Below are 16,266 nucleotides of genomic sequence, written 5' to 3' on the forward strand. Positions count from 1 at the left end.
GCATACTTTAAAGACTTATAAAATACAGTAATGTAATAGATCCAAGAGTGAAGATGACATGTGACTAAATAGATGAAGGGCAGATCCTAGAGGAGGTGATATTTGAGTTTAGTTTTAAAGGTTAGATAGAATTTTAACTGACAAAAAGAAGAAATATATTCCAGGCTTAAGTAGAAGTACAAATAGGGATTTAAGAGTATAATGAACATGACAGGATCAGAACAAAGTCCAGTTTTTCTGGAAAAAAAATAAACTGTGTGAAGATGAGAGTGGAAAGGAAGAAGAGTGTTTGGTGCATTGGGCTTTGAATCTGGGGGAAAGAAATTTGAACTTTAATCAGTAGACAAAAGATATCCATGGGAGATAGTTAAGCAAAGGAGCAATTATCTATTTATAAAAGGAATAAAATTCTGGAAAAGACATAAAAGATGAATGAGAGAGAGAGAGAATGAAGGCTAACTGAGTAGAGAAGGAGTTAGTCTAGGCAGCAGAAGGCTTAGAACTTCTCAGACTAAAAATAGAGAGGAGGATGTGAGCGTGAGAGGTGTTGTGAAGATGAAGTCAGCTGAACTTAGAACTAGTTGCTTAAAGTAGCAATGAGACATGAAGAAATGATGATGAGGAACGAATTTGGGTAGTTGGCTTTTCTGGTACTAAAAAGAGAGGCTTAGGTACTAGAAAGAGAAACATATATATGGAACAACATGGACCTATCCCTCCATTTCTATTCTGAGTTACATGGATCATACAGAATTAGTCAGGAAGGAAGGTGGGACCCACTATTAGAAGGCAGGAGTTAATACCCTCTGGAATAATTTATTAATGGTTAAGATGCTCATTTATAAATGCATTCTTCTCCTTTTTCTTTTACTGGGACAAGTGAAACTTATCCTACAATCTAAGGTTTATAAACCAGACTACTTGGAAAGAAATTGAAGGTTTCTTCAAGATGAACAAGAGATTTTATTCCATATTCAATAAATATTTATTGAGTGATTGCTTTGTCCCAGGCAAAGAAAATTTTTAAAAAAGAAAGAAAAAGCAAGATAGTTTCTGTCTTCAAGGAGCTATCAATCTAATATGAGAACCCATGAAAGGAAGCTGGAAAGTAGAGGAAGAGGCAACCAACCCTAGAGAATACCCAGAATAAGGGCATCTTGCTTCACAGAGTTCAGCCCAACCAGAATTGTAGATAGAAAATTGAGAGTGTATGGAAAGTCTAGATCCTGAAGAGTTAATACTGCATCCTAAGGCTCTCTAATTAGAGGAACAGGAAGCCAGATAGTTGGGAAGGTGTTAAGTATCCAAGGCTGGGTTGGCAACAGGGTGAGATTTCAAGGGATCAGATTATCCTGGGAAGGGCATCTTTGAGAATTAATTGGAAAGTCCAGATCCTGCCCTCTTCAAAGGAAAGCTTTGGAAGGATTTTGGGCTCGTATTCTTGCAGTTCAAACCAGAGTTGCATATGAAAGTTGTGATTCAGGGGCAGATGTTCCCATGGATTCCCTAGGTGGAAATATGAGCCAGAGATGTGTTGTAAGACCACCCTTCTGGAAACATACTGCGCCCCAGGGATCCAATTATTTATTTCTCTGCTACTACTTTACCTAATGGTACCATAGACATGATGATGGTATCTCAAAGGCTATTCCAATAGTATAAATATTCTGCCAGACCCTATCAAATTGGAACATAGAACCACTAATGGGCTTTATTTCAATCATCTGAGAACCAATTTAAATAAGGAATGGAATCATCTTAATGGTGACTTCCTTTGGTCATAGTAACTTATGAAACCATCTGTTACTAAGATATAGCAGAGTTGTGATCCGTGTCAATGCAGGGAGACAAAATAATGGTCCTTTTAGAATCTTGTATCCATCACAGTACTTAAAACAGTAGTGAGTATATATGTAATAGAAACACAGGCAATACCAAATAAATTGGATCTATGGGGAAAAGTGGTAAAATGTAAACTGTTAAAAGCTATAGACTGTGTCTGATAGAGAAACATAACTATGGTATAATAAAGGCATGTGAACATTTGAATCTGCCTTTTAAAGCCAAATATAGCAAAGAATTTTTTTCAGGATTCCAAAGCTGAAAACTATCTTTATAAAAATTGTCTGTAAAAAAATTTTAAAATGAGGAACAGTGAATTACCTCTTAGGATTGTTAGTTAAGAACTCTGTAAATTTTAAAGAATTATATAACTGTGAATTGTTGTTATTGTTATTATTATTTTCAAGGTAGTAGATAAAGTATTCTTTCAATGGTGCTCCTCATTGCAGAGAGTAATTTTCTATTCTGCTTCCTGGAAAATAATAATAAATATTAATATTATAAATAAGCTCTTTATATGTCTGTCTTATGTGTGCCAAAACATTTGTTAGAAGAGCTAAAGTCATTCAACTATAATCTCTATGTCCATATCCAAGTCGGTACAATCCAGCTCAGCTATTCACATATAAATACATCAGTATGGCTTATGAGATAGCTGACTTTTAGGGTTATTAAGATAACTGCTTCTGTTGAATTATTTATTGCAGCAAGTAAATATCCATCAAATAAAATGGCATTCTTTTTTTACCTTTCATTTTCCCCTTCTATATTATCAACATAAAAAGTCTTGAAAATCTTTCAGAAAAAGTTTTAGGAATTAAATTATTAATATTAAAGATTAAACTGAATACTCTTTGGAAATTTCAAAATTAAAGATTCAACAACTATAACTTGTCCATAATAGCGGTACTTGTTGCATTATTATTACAGTGTGTCAGTACTTCAAAGACCCACTATTGTAGAACATAACCCCTCTCTCTTAACTGAAGATCTTTGTGAATTGCTTGGCTGAAAAAAAAAATTATCAACATTTCGCCAACATGATGATGTGCCCATCCAAACATTGCTAGGTTATTTTCAAGACTTTATGGTGGAGTTTACTGTCAAAGACTTTTTTGGCTTGATAGAATCTGCCAGATTTGGGGTTCATTAGCACGGCCTTAAGTAGCCCTGTTTCACATCCATTATGTTGAAGTGGGACCTTGATGAGGATTCTTAAAATGTATTTGTTATATTTGTACAGTAATTTATAATCCCCTTTTTTAAAAGTTAAAATCCCCTATTGAAATCTTAATTATAAGATTGCTAGATCTTTTTTTTTTTATTTTGTATCCTTAATGTTTCACTGAGAGAAGCAGAATAGCAACTCAGTAAGCTCCTGAGACTCTGCTGACTTAAACTGATAGAGGAAGTTTTCTTATTAAGAACTTCCAATACCAGTGAAGTCACAGCTTAGACCCTATTCCTAATTTCCATGAGCATGTCACTTTGTAGAAAAAATAACAATTTCATAGACTCACAGAAATTTTAGTGTTACAAGTAATCAAATCAATAACTATCTAGATCAGTCTTGACCTGATCAAAAAGCCCCTTCATAACATCCTCAGCACTTTTGAAGACTCCAAATAAGAGATCTACTCACACTTTGGAGAGTTCAGATTGATAGGAAGAATTTGTCTCACTTGGGGCTCTAAATCTGCCTCTTTGCAACTTTCAACCATTCTAGGGTACAGGAAGAGGAACATTTTCCATGTTCATCAGGAAGGGAAAAACATGCCATCTGGTGTTGAAGCAGCTTATTTCTATTTTGAGTTTTAGTTTGTTTTTGTTGTTGTTGTTGTTTTGCCATTTCTGCTTCATTTATTCAGCAAACACTTACTAAATGTTTATTTTATTTTATACTTTAGTGTCCTTTCATATCACTCGTCACGTTAGTAGCTGTAGCTCTATTCTTGAAGTCTCTGAAATGCCTTATACCTTTCATTTAAAACTTTAGAGATACATCTCACTTTTAAAATAAAAATACCAGTGTTTGTTTAATAATACTAATAATTTAATAATGCTATAAAGAAGGAGAAAGAATTCTTGACTGAAAGTCAAGGAGGTAGGTTAACTTTAATTTAAATTTTAGACGTGCATCTCATCCTTAAAATAAATACCAGTGTTAATTTAATAATACTAGTGATTTAATAATGCTATGAAGAAGAAGAAAGAAATCTTGACTGAAAGTCAAAGAGGTAGATGATCTTTAATTTAAAACTTTAGACATACATCCCACCATTAAAACAAAAGTACCAGTGTTCAATTAATAATACAAATGATTTAATAATGCTATGAAGAAGGAGAAAGAATTCTGGACTGCAACACAAGGAGGTAGATTATCTTTAATTTTAAACTTTCGAAATATATCCCACCCTTAAAACAAAAATACCATTGTTCATTTATTTAATAATACTAATGATTTAATAATGCTATGAAGAAGGGGAAAGAATTCTGGACTGAAAGTCCAGGAGGTAGATTATCCTTAATTTAAAATTTCAGACATACATCCTAGCCTTAAAATAAAAATACCAGTGTTCATTTAATAATATTAATGATTTAATAATGCTATGAAGAAGGAGAAAGAATTCTGGACAAAGTTAAGGAGGTAGATTATCTTTAATTTAAAACTTTAGAGATATATCCCACCCTTAAAATAAAAATACCAGTGTTCATTTGTTTAAGAATACTATGAAGGAGAAAGAATTCTGGACTGAAAATCAAGGAAGTAGATTGTCTTTGGTAGCATTTTATTTAACCTTTTTCCTAACCCTTTAGGATTATGAGCTAAAAGTCAAAGAAGAAGATGGTCTGTGGGTAGCATTTTATTTAATCCTTTCCCTAATTCATTAGAATTGTATGCATGTATAAATCTATGAATGTGGATGTCTCTGCAGTGGGATATAAATGACATTTTCAGCTAATTTTCTATTAGGGGAGCAAGATGGTGCAGTGGATAGGAAGTCATCTTCATGACTTCAAATCTGGCCTCAGACACTTACTAGCTGTGTGATTCTGGCCAAGTCACTTAACGTGATTTGCCTCAGTTTTCTCATCTGTAAAAGTGAGCTGGAGAAGGAAATGGCATACCACTCCAGCATCTTTGCCAAAACCCCAAATGGGGTCATAAAGAGGCAGAAATGACTGAGAAGTAACTGAATATTAACAAATTAGAACAATCAGAAATGCAAGAATACCAAGAAATCAGTTTAGACATCTCATGTCTCTGCATGGTCTTTGAAATTCAGTTCAACGAGTTTGACATTTATGAAGCATCTACTTAGCTGCGCCGTGCTGGACAATGAAGATGCCAGCATGACAAATGATAAATACTTTGCCTCATTGAACCTGTAGCACCGAGAGCATCCCTAGCCTGTGAGAGCAAGCGTCTGATGGGGAGTGGAAGACCTGGCTTAGAATCCCTCTCAGGCAGCATGACTCTGTTTTCCCAGGACAGTGGGTTTCTCAGCTCCCAAATGAGGGGGGTTCTGAGGTTCCTGCTGGCTCTAAACCTAAGAACACCCAGTAATGATCCTTCTGATATAAACATCATTTTATCCTTCCCACATGAGACAAACCTTCTTGGAACATGCAAAAGAAGATGAAAGATCAATATATTTGGTTCGTATTAACCCACGAATTAGCTGATTTAGCATAAACCATGAGTCCTGAGAATAATTGGATAAGTAATGAACTCTTTCTCTTTTACAGATATATGACGGCTACAATGAAAATGCCAATTTGGTCGGTACCTTTTGTGGTTCCATTCCACCTGCCCCTTTTATCTCCAAAGGCAACTTCCTCACAGTCAAATTTGTCAGTGATGTTTCTGTGGAAAAAAGAGGATTTAATGCTACTTATACCACCTTGGACTGTAAGTCATTTAAAGGGATCTAAAATACGGCAAAAGAAAAATTTCTGACATAAACCCTATCTGGAATACCCTGATTCTACAGAAATATAAATTGGCCATAATATAAGTGGATTCAAAATGTACACATAGAAAGCCGGTCTCTTTTGTCCACAAAAACTGGGCACAGTTCAATTTAATAGACTGAGTATAGTCTATTAAAAGAAATATAAAATTGTGAATTAGTGCATTAAGAAAGATATCTTTTCATGTGTCTATATATTGTAATCAGACAACCTGGATTTTACATCCCATTTTCATTTCCTATTAACTGTATGTTTTTGGATCAGTCTTTTCATTTCTTTGAGTTCAATTGACTCATCTGTAAAAAGGGCGACTTTCCCCAAGTTCAAATCCAGCCTCAGCCACTTACTGGGCAAGTCACTTAACTGTGTTTGCCTTGGTTCCTCATCTGTAAAATAAGCTGGGGAAGGAAATGGAAAACCAGTACAGTTCCAAGAAAACCCAAATGGGATGGCAAAGAGTCAGACATGACTGAAATGACTGACCAGCACAAAATGGGGAGTGCTGTTTGGTGTCCTTTCCTTATGAGGGTTTTGTGAGGATCAGACAAGAACACATACAGCGAATACCTTACTGATGTACAACCTCACCATTATTTCTCTCTGGCACAGTGCCCTGTGGAGGAACATTCAATGCCACGCAGACCCCCCAGACCACTGGGTCACCCCAATCTCCAAACCTGTTTTTTCCACTGTTCGCTTGCACTTGGATCATTGATGCACCTCCCCAGCAGCGAGTCAAACTGGTAGTTCAAACGTTTCAGCTGCACTCTGAGGACTGCTCTGAGAATTACCTACAGATTCAGGACTCTCCAGAGGTAATAATCATCCCAGGTGCCCTTTTCCCAATTTCTGCATACCTGATTTAGAGAAGAGTCCTCAAGGTGAAATTCAATCAATCAATAAACATTTATTAAACACTTATACTATATGTCAAGCACTGTGCTAAGTGCTAGGAATAAAAAAAAAAAGGCAAAAGATTCAGACCACATAAATGCAGAAGGCCCCTTCCTGCCTTGTGATTATGTGAGTTTTAAATAATCATCTCCTTTTATTTTGTACACTAGTGTGTCCATGTTATGGAACAACAATTTAAGGGTGGTCTTTGCTAAAAAGCCTCTTTGGTGGAGCCCAAGAAGCAAAGTCTCTTATCAAATTTCACTCTCTAATAAACAGTGGGATCACAATGTATGATATTAATTTACAAAACTAATTTACGTATGTTTTCATATTCATGAAGTTAAGCAAACATTATTACAATTTCAATCTTCCATGAAGCCATATCAACACTCACATATTTTTTGCCTGTACTGTGGACAGACACTGTTATGAAATGAACAAAAATCAGCATTATTTCCTTCCTTCCATGCATAAATTATTCATCTTTCTGAGTGAATAAGAACAGTAGGCCATAGCCATTCCCCATCTAGTTGTAACTTCTTTCACACTGAGCATCAGATTTGATTTTTGGCAGAAGGCTAAATCATATCTCAATATATGATTTAAATACAAATCGGGTTTGATTTTTGTGAGAGCCAAACTTGATTTTGAATAACTTTGCATCCTTTCAATTTCAGAATGGTGAAAGCTCTGTACATCAATTCTGTAGCAAAAATGCAACTGCCGTGCCTAAATTTTATTCTTCTGGGCGAACTGTTGTTGTGGTTTTCAAATCAGAAGAATTCCGTAGTGACAGTAGAGTCATGTTTACCTATCAAATCTCAGGTGAGCATCACATCAGATTCATATGTTCTCACATATGCTTTGGTTTCTACTGTGATTATCAGTCTTGATTCCAATAAATGAATCAGTATTTGTTACTAGTGATATTCACCCACATGAGATGAATGGATTTTTCTATGGGATCCAAGTTACAAAGGAAGAAATTGGAAGTCACCCAGCAACAATTAACAAGCATTCATAAAGCTAAGCTCCAGAGATACAAAGACATGTAAAATAAAACTAAAATACCAACCTCTACTCCCATATACAACATGCAAAAAATATGTACAAATAAACTAGAAACAGGATAAGTTAGAGATAATCTTAGAGAGTAAACATTACTTATAAGGGGCATTAGGAAAGACTTCTTAAAAAAAGGTGGAGTTTTAGCAGAGATTTGATGGAAGCCAGGAGATGGAATGGGGCAGGAGAGGAAGTCAGGAGTGGTGGATAGTTGATGAAAATGGAGAGTCCAAAAATGGAATATCTTATTCAAGGTATATCAAGGAGACTAAATTAAAAATTAACTTTAGTCCAAATGGCTAAGAGCTGTTTTTCACTTTGAAGGGTAACTAACACATCTTCTCTAGTTTAGAAATGTTAAGTGATACTGTTAAGATCTTGAAGAAGCCGTTCTTTGTTTTTTTTGTTTGTTTATTTTTTTGATACCAAAAAGTTTATTCCCAGACTTTGTGATCAGGCCATTCTCAGTTTGGATAACATTAAAATTATTTGTGATGAATGGAAATAGCAGCCACAATAAAGCCTTAGAGTTTTGGGTTGATTTGCAAGGGGAAAAAAGAAGAAAGAAAGAAATGTGGCCAACAAACATTTTCCAATTTTAATCAGAATTAAGCAATTTTCCAAAAAGGAGTCAATTTGTTGTAATACCCTGAATGGCATCTGATGAAATGTTTGTAAAACCAAGAAAGTGGAAGAAATGAATGTCAGAACCTCTGGTGTCCTTAGGAAAACACACTGCCTCATGTTAATGTCCAGGGAATAAACGGGGGAAAAAAGTGACATGATGACTTCGGTTCACTACAAATATTGTATTTTCTTCTTTGTACTCCTTCCCCCAGATTGCAATCGGGAATATAACCAAACATTTGGCTCTCTGAGGAGCCCTGGCTGGCCAGAAAACTATGGCAATAACCTAGACTGCTCTACCATTGTCAGAGCCCCAGAGAATTACAAAATCACACTCTTCTTCAATTCCTTCAATGTGGAGTACACAAGCGAATGCAGAGATGACTTCTTAGAGGTAATTGACAACCAAGATTAATCTTAATCTTAAAACTGTAAAAATTTACTCTCACGGGGAATGACCCATCTCACCTTTCACTCCCCCCACATCCCAAGTATCCCAAGCTGGAGACTTTATGATACATAAAACTGAGATCACTGGGAAGTCCAAAACAAGATCCAAGGCAACTTATGACATTGATGCTGAAGAAGGAAATGTGTCTTGGGGAACCACATTAAAGTACAATTTACTTTACTGCTTTCTACATGAGAGTTCATGACTAACCTTAAGTTTGATCTCGTGAAAAATGTTAAATTAATAGATTGTTGCCTAAAACTTGGTAATAAGAAACAGCCAATATTAGCCAGGATTCCTTTAAGTGAAAGAGTTGCATGGATTTCCAAGCCCTGTTGGTTCCATATCCACTCCTTCTCTCGCATGCATCTCCTTATCTCCATTCGTACATTCACTACACCAGCCTGGGTCTTTACCACCCTTAGCCTCCACTGTGGCAATAACTTCCTTTTGGCCTCCATGTCTCAAGTCTCTTCCATCCCAATCCAAGCTCCTCACATCTTCTACATGGATATTCAGAGGTTAAAGTCAAGTCATGTTGTATTCCCTGCTAAAGAAACTTTGCTGATTCCTGTTTGTCTCTAGGATCAAATATAAATTCCTCCATTTGGTATTTAAAGTCCTTCAGATTTTAGCTCCAAATTAATTTTTACAGGTTTGTTTCACATTATTCCCCTTCATAGGGCAGTTAGGCAATGCAGTGGGCCTGGAGTCCCAAAAATTCATCTTTGTAAATTCCACTCTAATCTCAGGTACTCATTAGCTGTATGAATTTGGGTAAGTCACTTAACCTTGTGGGCCTCAGTTTCCTCATCTGTAAAATGAGCTGGAGAAGGAAATGGCGAACGAACCTCTCCACTGTCTTTATTAAGAAAATCTCACATGGGGTCACAGAGTCAGATACAACTGAAAAAAATGGATGAAAAATTCCCTTTCACAATTCAACATTCCATATAAACTTGCTTATGGGTTGTTTCCTATCACTCCCCCTGACCTATTTCTAGTCCCTTGCATGTTCTATCTCTCAGACCTCAAAGAAGTCCTACACAACTTGGTGCTTTCCTGATTTTTATTTTGCCCCCACCCCAAAATTATTTTGTACATCTTTGATCTGTATCTAAATAGCATATGAGCTCTTGGAGGCAGGGCCAGTTTCATGTTTGTTGTTAGAGCAATGGGTAGAGCAAAGGCCTAGGGCTTAGGAGAAGAAGAAATAATAATATGTATTATGTTAGAATTCTACTCCAATTGTTGTTTGTCCTTCATTCTCAGAGAGGCCCATGAAATCAGGGAGGAAGACCATGACATGCAAGTGAATTGGATATGAGTGAGGAAGGGCTAGGCAAAGTCACCCCTCTGACTTGTCCCTCCAGAATCTCTGGGGTCCAGTAGCCAAACCGGTGACTGCCCTGGGTGTCATGGGAGAACTGGGACTTTTTTAAGCTAACACATCTCAGTTTGATTGAGGCAATGCCATTCAATGATGAAGGCTAGGGAGCCTTCCCCAGCTATCCCTAACATCGGCTGAATGGGATTAACATTTGGCAGCTATTCAAGAGAGATGGTATTTATCTAGATTCAGTCCAGAAGAAGACAGTCTGGAGAGGGTGGAAACTTGGGCCCTTCCATCCCATGACAGTCCATGATAGTATTGTTGACTAAGCGGCAAGGAAGAGGAGTTCTAGCTCTCTCAAATGCACTTACCATGAGATACTATAGCAATAACATTATTATTTATTATAATAGTATCTGGTACAATTTAAACTGTGGATGTCTCCTAAGACCCAATGCAAAGCCTTGGTCACTACAAGCACTTGTTTAATATTATTATTGCTGTTTTACTCTAAGAATTCTGACTTATTCTTACAGGTCAGGCAGGCCCTCGGCACAATTTAGAAACAAAGTTTGCCTTCAGTGTCCTTCACTTTCCTTCTTGTGCCCTTTCTCCAACCCCCTTTTAATATCTTATATAAGAGGAGGGAATGGCAGGGAGTTGGAATGGAGATGGAGCAGACTGTTGGAAAGTGAGATGGAAATGGTTTACTCTTGATATGTTCATTCCAAGATTAGATTCCTCATTCACTGAACTGGTCTGAGGATGGAATATTCCTTTTAGGTTTGCAACACTTTTTGCATATGTGATCTCATATTAAATGCATTTAATATGTAATTTGAGGATGTATGTGGGTTTTTTTAATCTTGCCCATTTATATAAGGTAGGTAAATCATCATGGCGGTGTGAGTAGAGTACTGAGCTTGGAATCATGATGACCATGGTTGTATAGGGCCTCCTCAAGGTGCTTAAGTCCTCAGTCAGCTCCAGTGTTTGTCAGAAATAGGAAAGTATAACTTTACATGTGTATTTTTCAAATTCCTGACTTTATTTGGCAAGTGATAACATGTGAATGATGGTAAATATTAGTGACTTTTTTTTACAGGTAAGAAATGGAAGCGATGGAAGCTCCCCATTACTTGGCAAATACTGTGGCCCTCTGCTCCCCAATCCCATCTTCTCTAAAAGTCACCTTCTATATCTACGATTCAAAAGTGATATCATGCATTCAGGGCATGGATATGAAATCCTGTGGACATCATCCCCATCTGGTAAGCTATTAGCTACTGGCCAGTCATGCTTTTCCAGTGCTAAAGTAGCTCAGAAAATCTTGGAGTGTCTACTGGGAAAAACAAAAGACAAAGTGAAGTAATCTGTTTTCCAGTTATTTGAGTCAGTTATGTGACTGAGGAAAGCAGAAGGATTCACAGGAAAAAATCTAGGAATTTCTGCCTGAATTTTCTCTTTTTATCACTTTTATCAATTTTGATCAACTCTTAGGATAAAATGTATATTTTTAGAAAAAATTATGGTTATTAAAACATGTTAAATATTATGGACCTGCATGAATGCTCAACAATGCTAATTCCTTCTCTTGAAATAAGTTAGAGACTCAAAAATGAGTCATTATTTATCATTAATGCATTGTCAAATCTCAATTATAGGACAAGTTTTCTCAATAAATGTTGATCTTTTTACATAACTAAGAGTGTTAAAGTATGACCATTATAACCAGACCATGATAGATGAAAGAAGGAATTACTTCTTCATTCTAAACATTAGAATATTTCATAGGAAACAGTATTTCATTAAATAAAGGATGCCACATCATGTATCATAAATGTTGATGGAAGGTAGAGATCCTTCCTAGACAATCTCTGTATCATAGATGTTACAGAATAATTATTTTATAACTAAATATGGTTTTTAAAAAAATAATGAATGTCAATAACTCTTGGAGTTTGGGTTTGAAATTTGCCACTTGTGTTAAGGGCAGCAGATGATGACTTTTTAGAATGGTAGAAACTCCTAATCTTCATTTTTATTCTTCCTTCCCATCCCTAATATCTCAGTTTTTCTCTTTCCTTCCCATCTGTTGCCTTCATAACATTGTATACACATAGTTCCACATAGCTAGAAATAAACATTATGAAACAATTTCTAATTTTTCTTGCTTTTTTTCTCACTTTTCCTTCAGAAAAGTTTTTTTTTATGTTTTAAACTTCTCATTTGAGAAGAACAGACCTGGAAGAAACCAACTCAGGGCCAGATCCACTTAGGAACATGTAGCTGAGAGCCTTTTTCCATCATTGTGGTTACAGTAGATCTTCCAGTGGCCTATAGAAGAAAAGTTCTTTTATAATTTTATATATTTCAAAAGGATTTTTGATTCTAATAATTTTTACTACGTTGAAATTTGGCTAATCTGCTTCCCAAATTTTCTTTCAGCTTGTGGTGGACCTCTTTATGGGGATTCTGGCTCTCTTACTAGTCCTGGCTATCCTGATACCTATGAAAACAACACTCATTGTGAATGGACTGTTACTGGCAGCGCTGGAAAAATTCTTGTACTCAGCTTTTCTTTTTTCAGTATTTATGATCCAGGAGAATGCATCCAAAACTATCTGATTCTTTATGATGGACCTGATAGTAACTCTCCATCAACTGGACCATTCTGTGGAACGGTGAGTCTCTGAGAGGCAAATTTTAATTATTTAAAAATGTAATAAAAGTTGTGGGTAACTTAGAATGCTAAGAAAAGCAAAGTAGCAAAATGAGAACTTTTCTGATATGGTGTAGTAAATTTTCCTTTCCATTTTAGAGGAATGAGCACCATCTAGAGGGCATAGCATTAAAGTGTATTTTCATTTGCTGTTTTTGGCACAGTATCTAAATGAAAGAGCCCACCAGGAAGCCCACAGAAACATGGCATCCTCTCACAGGGTATTTGTTTAAAATTGTAGGAGTATTTAGACAAGAAACACAGAAAAACTAAACTGATGCTGAATACAACAAGAATACTTGTGGAGTTGTAGTCTGATCTCTTTATAAAGTACTGGGAAAAGCATTTTGGGAGGATTATTCTGAATTACATGAAATAGTCACTGGAGTGGAGTGAGACTATCACTGAGTTTGTAACATGGGAGTTCTATGTTCAAGGCCCGACTTATATACTTATTAATGGTGTCTCTTAATTTCTCAGGATCTTAGTTTCCTCTCCTAAAAAATGGAGATAATAATTCAAACTATTTACTACCTCATAGTGTTCTATGGAAAGCATTTTGTAAAAGCTGTATAACTGCTACATTATTAAAATAAAGAGTTGAAATTCTAATATCCAGACAAATCATACTAGGGACATAGCACTATCTCTTTATTTTATGCCAGAAGAAACAACTGAAGTATTATGTAATAAAATCTGATGTTTCATGAAAAACCACAGTATGTCACAATGAAAAAAGGAGGTTCTAGAGCAAGGAAATCTGAGGTTCGAGACTTGTCTCTAACATTACTAGCCATTAATCACAACACAGATTGGAGTTCTTGAAGACTTTCAGTAATAGAAGGCATGCAGGTCTACAGCTATGGAGGGAGTTTGAACTCTGGGAGTTTCGTTCACTGTTGGAGGAGTGTACACCATCAGCACCTTTGCTGATATTTTCTAGATCTGGGCCAAAAAACTTCCAGTCTTATATTAACGTAGCAATTCATTTGTTTTCCAATATACTATTTTATTATGCATTACCTAAGTATTTCTTCTTCACAAAAACCCTGTGAGATAGAGGAATTCTAATTCTTACTTTGTCACTGATCTTAGCCAAATCATTTAATTCCTTTGAGCTGATTTCTCCCTTATAAAAGGAGGAAAGTGGACTAACCATTCTCTAAGGTCCCCTTCTAATCTCTAAAATCTATGATTCATTCATTTTGTGTTTAAATTTGATTATCTTTCTTACATGAAGATTATGAGACAATATTTTTAATTAAAATGGAAGATATTTGCAACAAAGATGTATATTATATGAAGAATTATAATCTTTTGCAATATAAATTAATTTGAATGAATTATTATTGAGTGAATAGCTCATCACCAGTGACTTCAGAATTTGAACAATTGAAAAATAAGGGGACAAACATATAAGAAAATTATTTTAAAAAGTGGAGCAAATTAAAGGTAAGGAAATCTCAGATTAATATACCCAGTGATTAATAATGAAGGCAATTGCAATAAAAAATAAGCTATGTATTACTGCATTAAAAGAGCATTTAATTGGGAAAAAACAGGATTCATTGCTCTTTCTACTACACTATCCTACCTTTAAAAGTAGAGGCATAAGGGCAGCTAGATAGTGTAGTGATAGAACATGGGCCCTGGAGTCAGGAGATTCTGAAATCAAATCCATCCTCAGACATTTACTATCTGTGTGATCCTGGGCAACTAACTCCCCACTTTCCCTTTCTCTCTCCCCTGCCTCCCAAAATAGAGGTAGGAGCCAAGGGAATCCCTTAAATTCAGATTTAAGAAATTAGAGTCAATATCTTAAGAATCTTTCCAGTTTTAATATTATAAGATTTTACTTCTCAAGTCATTCTAGTCCAGGGTAATTCCTACTTTTTCTGAACTCCTACATAAAGCTTATTGTCCATCCCATAGCATATAGCATAGTAACGAAACACTACCCAGTAGTGTTTTTACCATGTGATCATCTCTATGAAAACCTAACTTCTTTTTTTCTTTCTTTTTAATTTTAGGGCACAAATGCAGTTTCATATTTAACCACCACTCATCAAGTCTTTATAAAATTTCATGCTGAGTATGCAGCTTCCCCATCAGCATTCCGCTTAACCTGGAGAAGTTCAGATGATTATTGGGACTACTAAAGAGATAATCAGTTTATGAAGTGTTTGACAAAATGCTGCCAGCATAAGAAGTGAGAATTGAACATTATTTATCGTCTAGTTCTGTTGTTGGGAACAACTTGTACTTTTATCTTTTCCACCATGAAAAAATATTCACACACCATTGAATATGAAGTGAATCTCCTGGAGTTTTAGATATGCTGCATTTTAAATTATGTTTCATAAATTAAAATAAAAATGTCTCTTAAATGTTTACTTAAAAGGCATGTCAAAATTGTTTTGCAAATAAAAAAAATGAAAAAGATGGACTAGAAATTTTTTTCATTATAACTATTAATCATGAGAAAATAAGCAAAATATAATAGGACTTTAACAAGTGTGTTGTGTTATATTAACTTTTTGAAGTTCATTAAAAATTTGGTAATTTTATATACACATATGTATTCATATTTTGCTGGGTCTCTGAGCTCATTAACGGGAGCATTCACTACGAAAATGGAGATGGCTTGTTGGAGATAATATCTATTGTACCAAAATATTAGCAGCCACAGGGAACCAGGGCAGGGCATGTGTGTGTGGTGGGGGGAGGCAGGGGTGCAACACCCCTGAAAGAAAAGGGACTGACATCAAACTGAAGGCAGTGACCTTATTCTATATAATTGTATCACCAGTCTACCTTCTTTTCTGATCACATATGACTTTAATGACACCTTCTCTGGAAGGCAAAATTATAGCACACTTGCAATTCTAAATCTTGTGAGATTATGCTGTTTTGTGATTCATATTCTGATAAGAATCTGATAACAACACTGAAGTTTTAAAAAGATGATTTTTTTGTAGCAGCAAGAATTATAGGATCATTGAAAATACTACACGTTCTCCCAAATGCAACTTGACCAGAACTTTTCCTATTCATTCTGGACCTAGATGCTTGTTCCTGAACTTCCTTTTTTTTTTTTCTTCTCCTTCTGACCTTCACCCTCACAGAGGGTGTTAGACTGATCTTTTTAAATGATTAGAAATTTAACTAATAAACCTTTACAATGTTCTAGAGCAGGGGTCCTCAAACTTTTTAAATAAGGGGCCTGTTCACTGTCCCTCAGACTGTTGAAGGGCTGGACTATAGTAAAAACAAAAACTATGAACAAATTCCTATGCACACTACATATATCTTATTTTGAAGTGAAGAAACAAAATGGGAACAAATACAATATTT

General features: G+C 35.6%; 1 protein-coding gene across 1 annotated transcript in view; it reads left to right on the forward strand.

Annotated features, from left to right (window-relative positions):
• Positions 1 to 15,485, forward strand: part of CUBN (cubilin) — a 282,752-nt gene extending 267,267 nt beyond the window's left edge. Inside the window, exons 61-67 of the mRNA XM_031939914.1 lie at positions 5,593 to 5,755; positions 6,427 to 6,632; positions 7,392 to 7,539; positions 8,619 to 8,800; positions 11,296 to 11,461; positions 12,639 to 12,874; positions 14,943 to 15,485. Of these exons, the coding sequence (XP_031795774.1) occupies positions 5,593 to 5,755; positions 6,427 to 6,632; positions 7,392 to 7,539; positions 8,619 to 8,800; positions 11,296 to 11,461; positions 12,639 to 12,874; positions 14,943 to 15,071 (1,230 nt within the window). The 3' untranslated portion in view covers positions 15,072 to 15,485. The remainder of the gene's footprint in view (positions 1 to 5,592; positions 5,756 to 6,426; positions 6,633 to 7,391; positions 7,540 to 8,618; positions 8,801 to 11,295; positions 11,462 to 12,638; positions 12,875 to 14,942) is intronic.
• The last annotated feature ends 781 nt before the right edge of the window (positions 15,486 to 16,266 follow it).

This window comes from Sarcophilus harrisii, chromosome 5 (assembly GCF_902635505.1).
Source record: "Sarcophilus harrisii chromosome 5, mSarHar1.11, whole genome shotgun sequence".
Classification (NCBI taxonomy): Eukaryota; Metazoa; Chordata; class Mammalia; order Dasyuromorphia; family Dasyuridae; genus Sarcophilus; species Sarcophilus harrisii.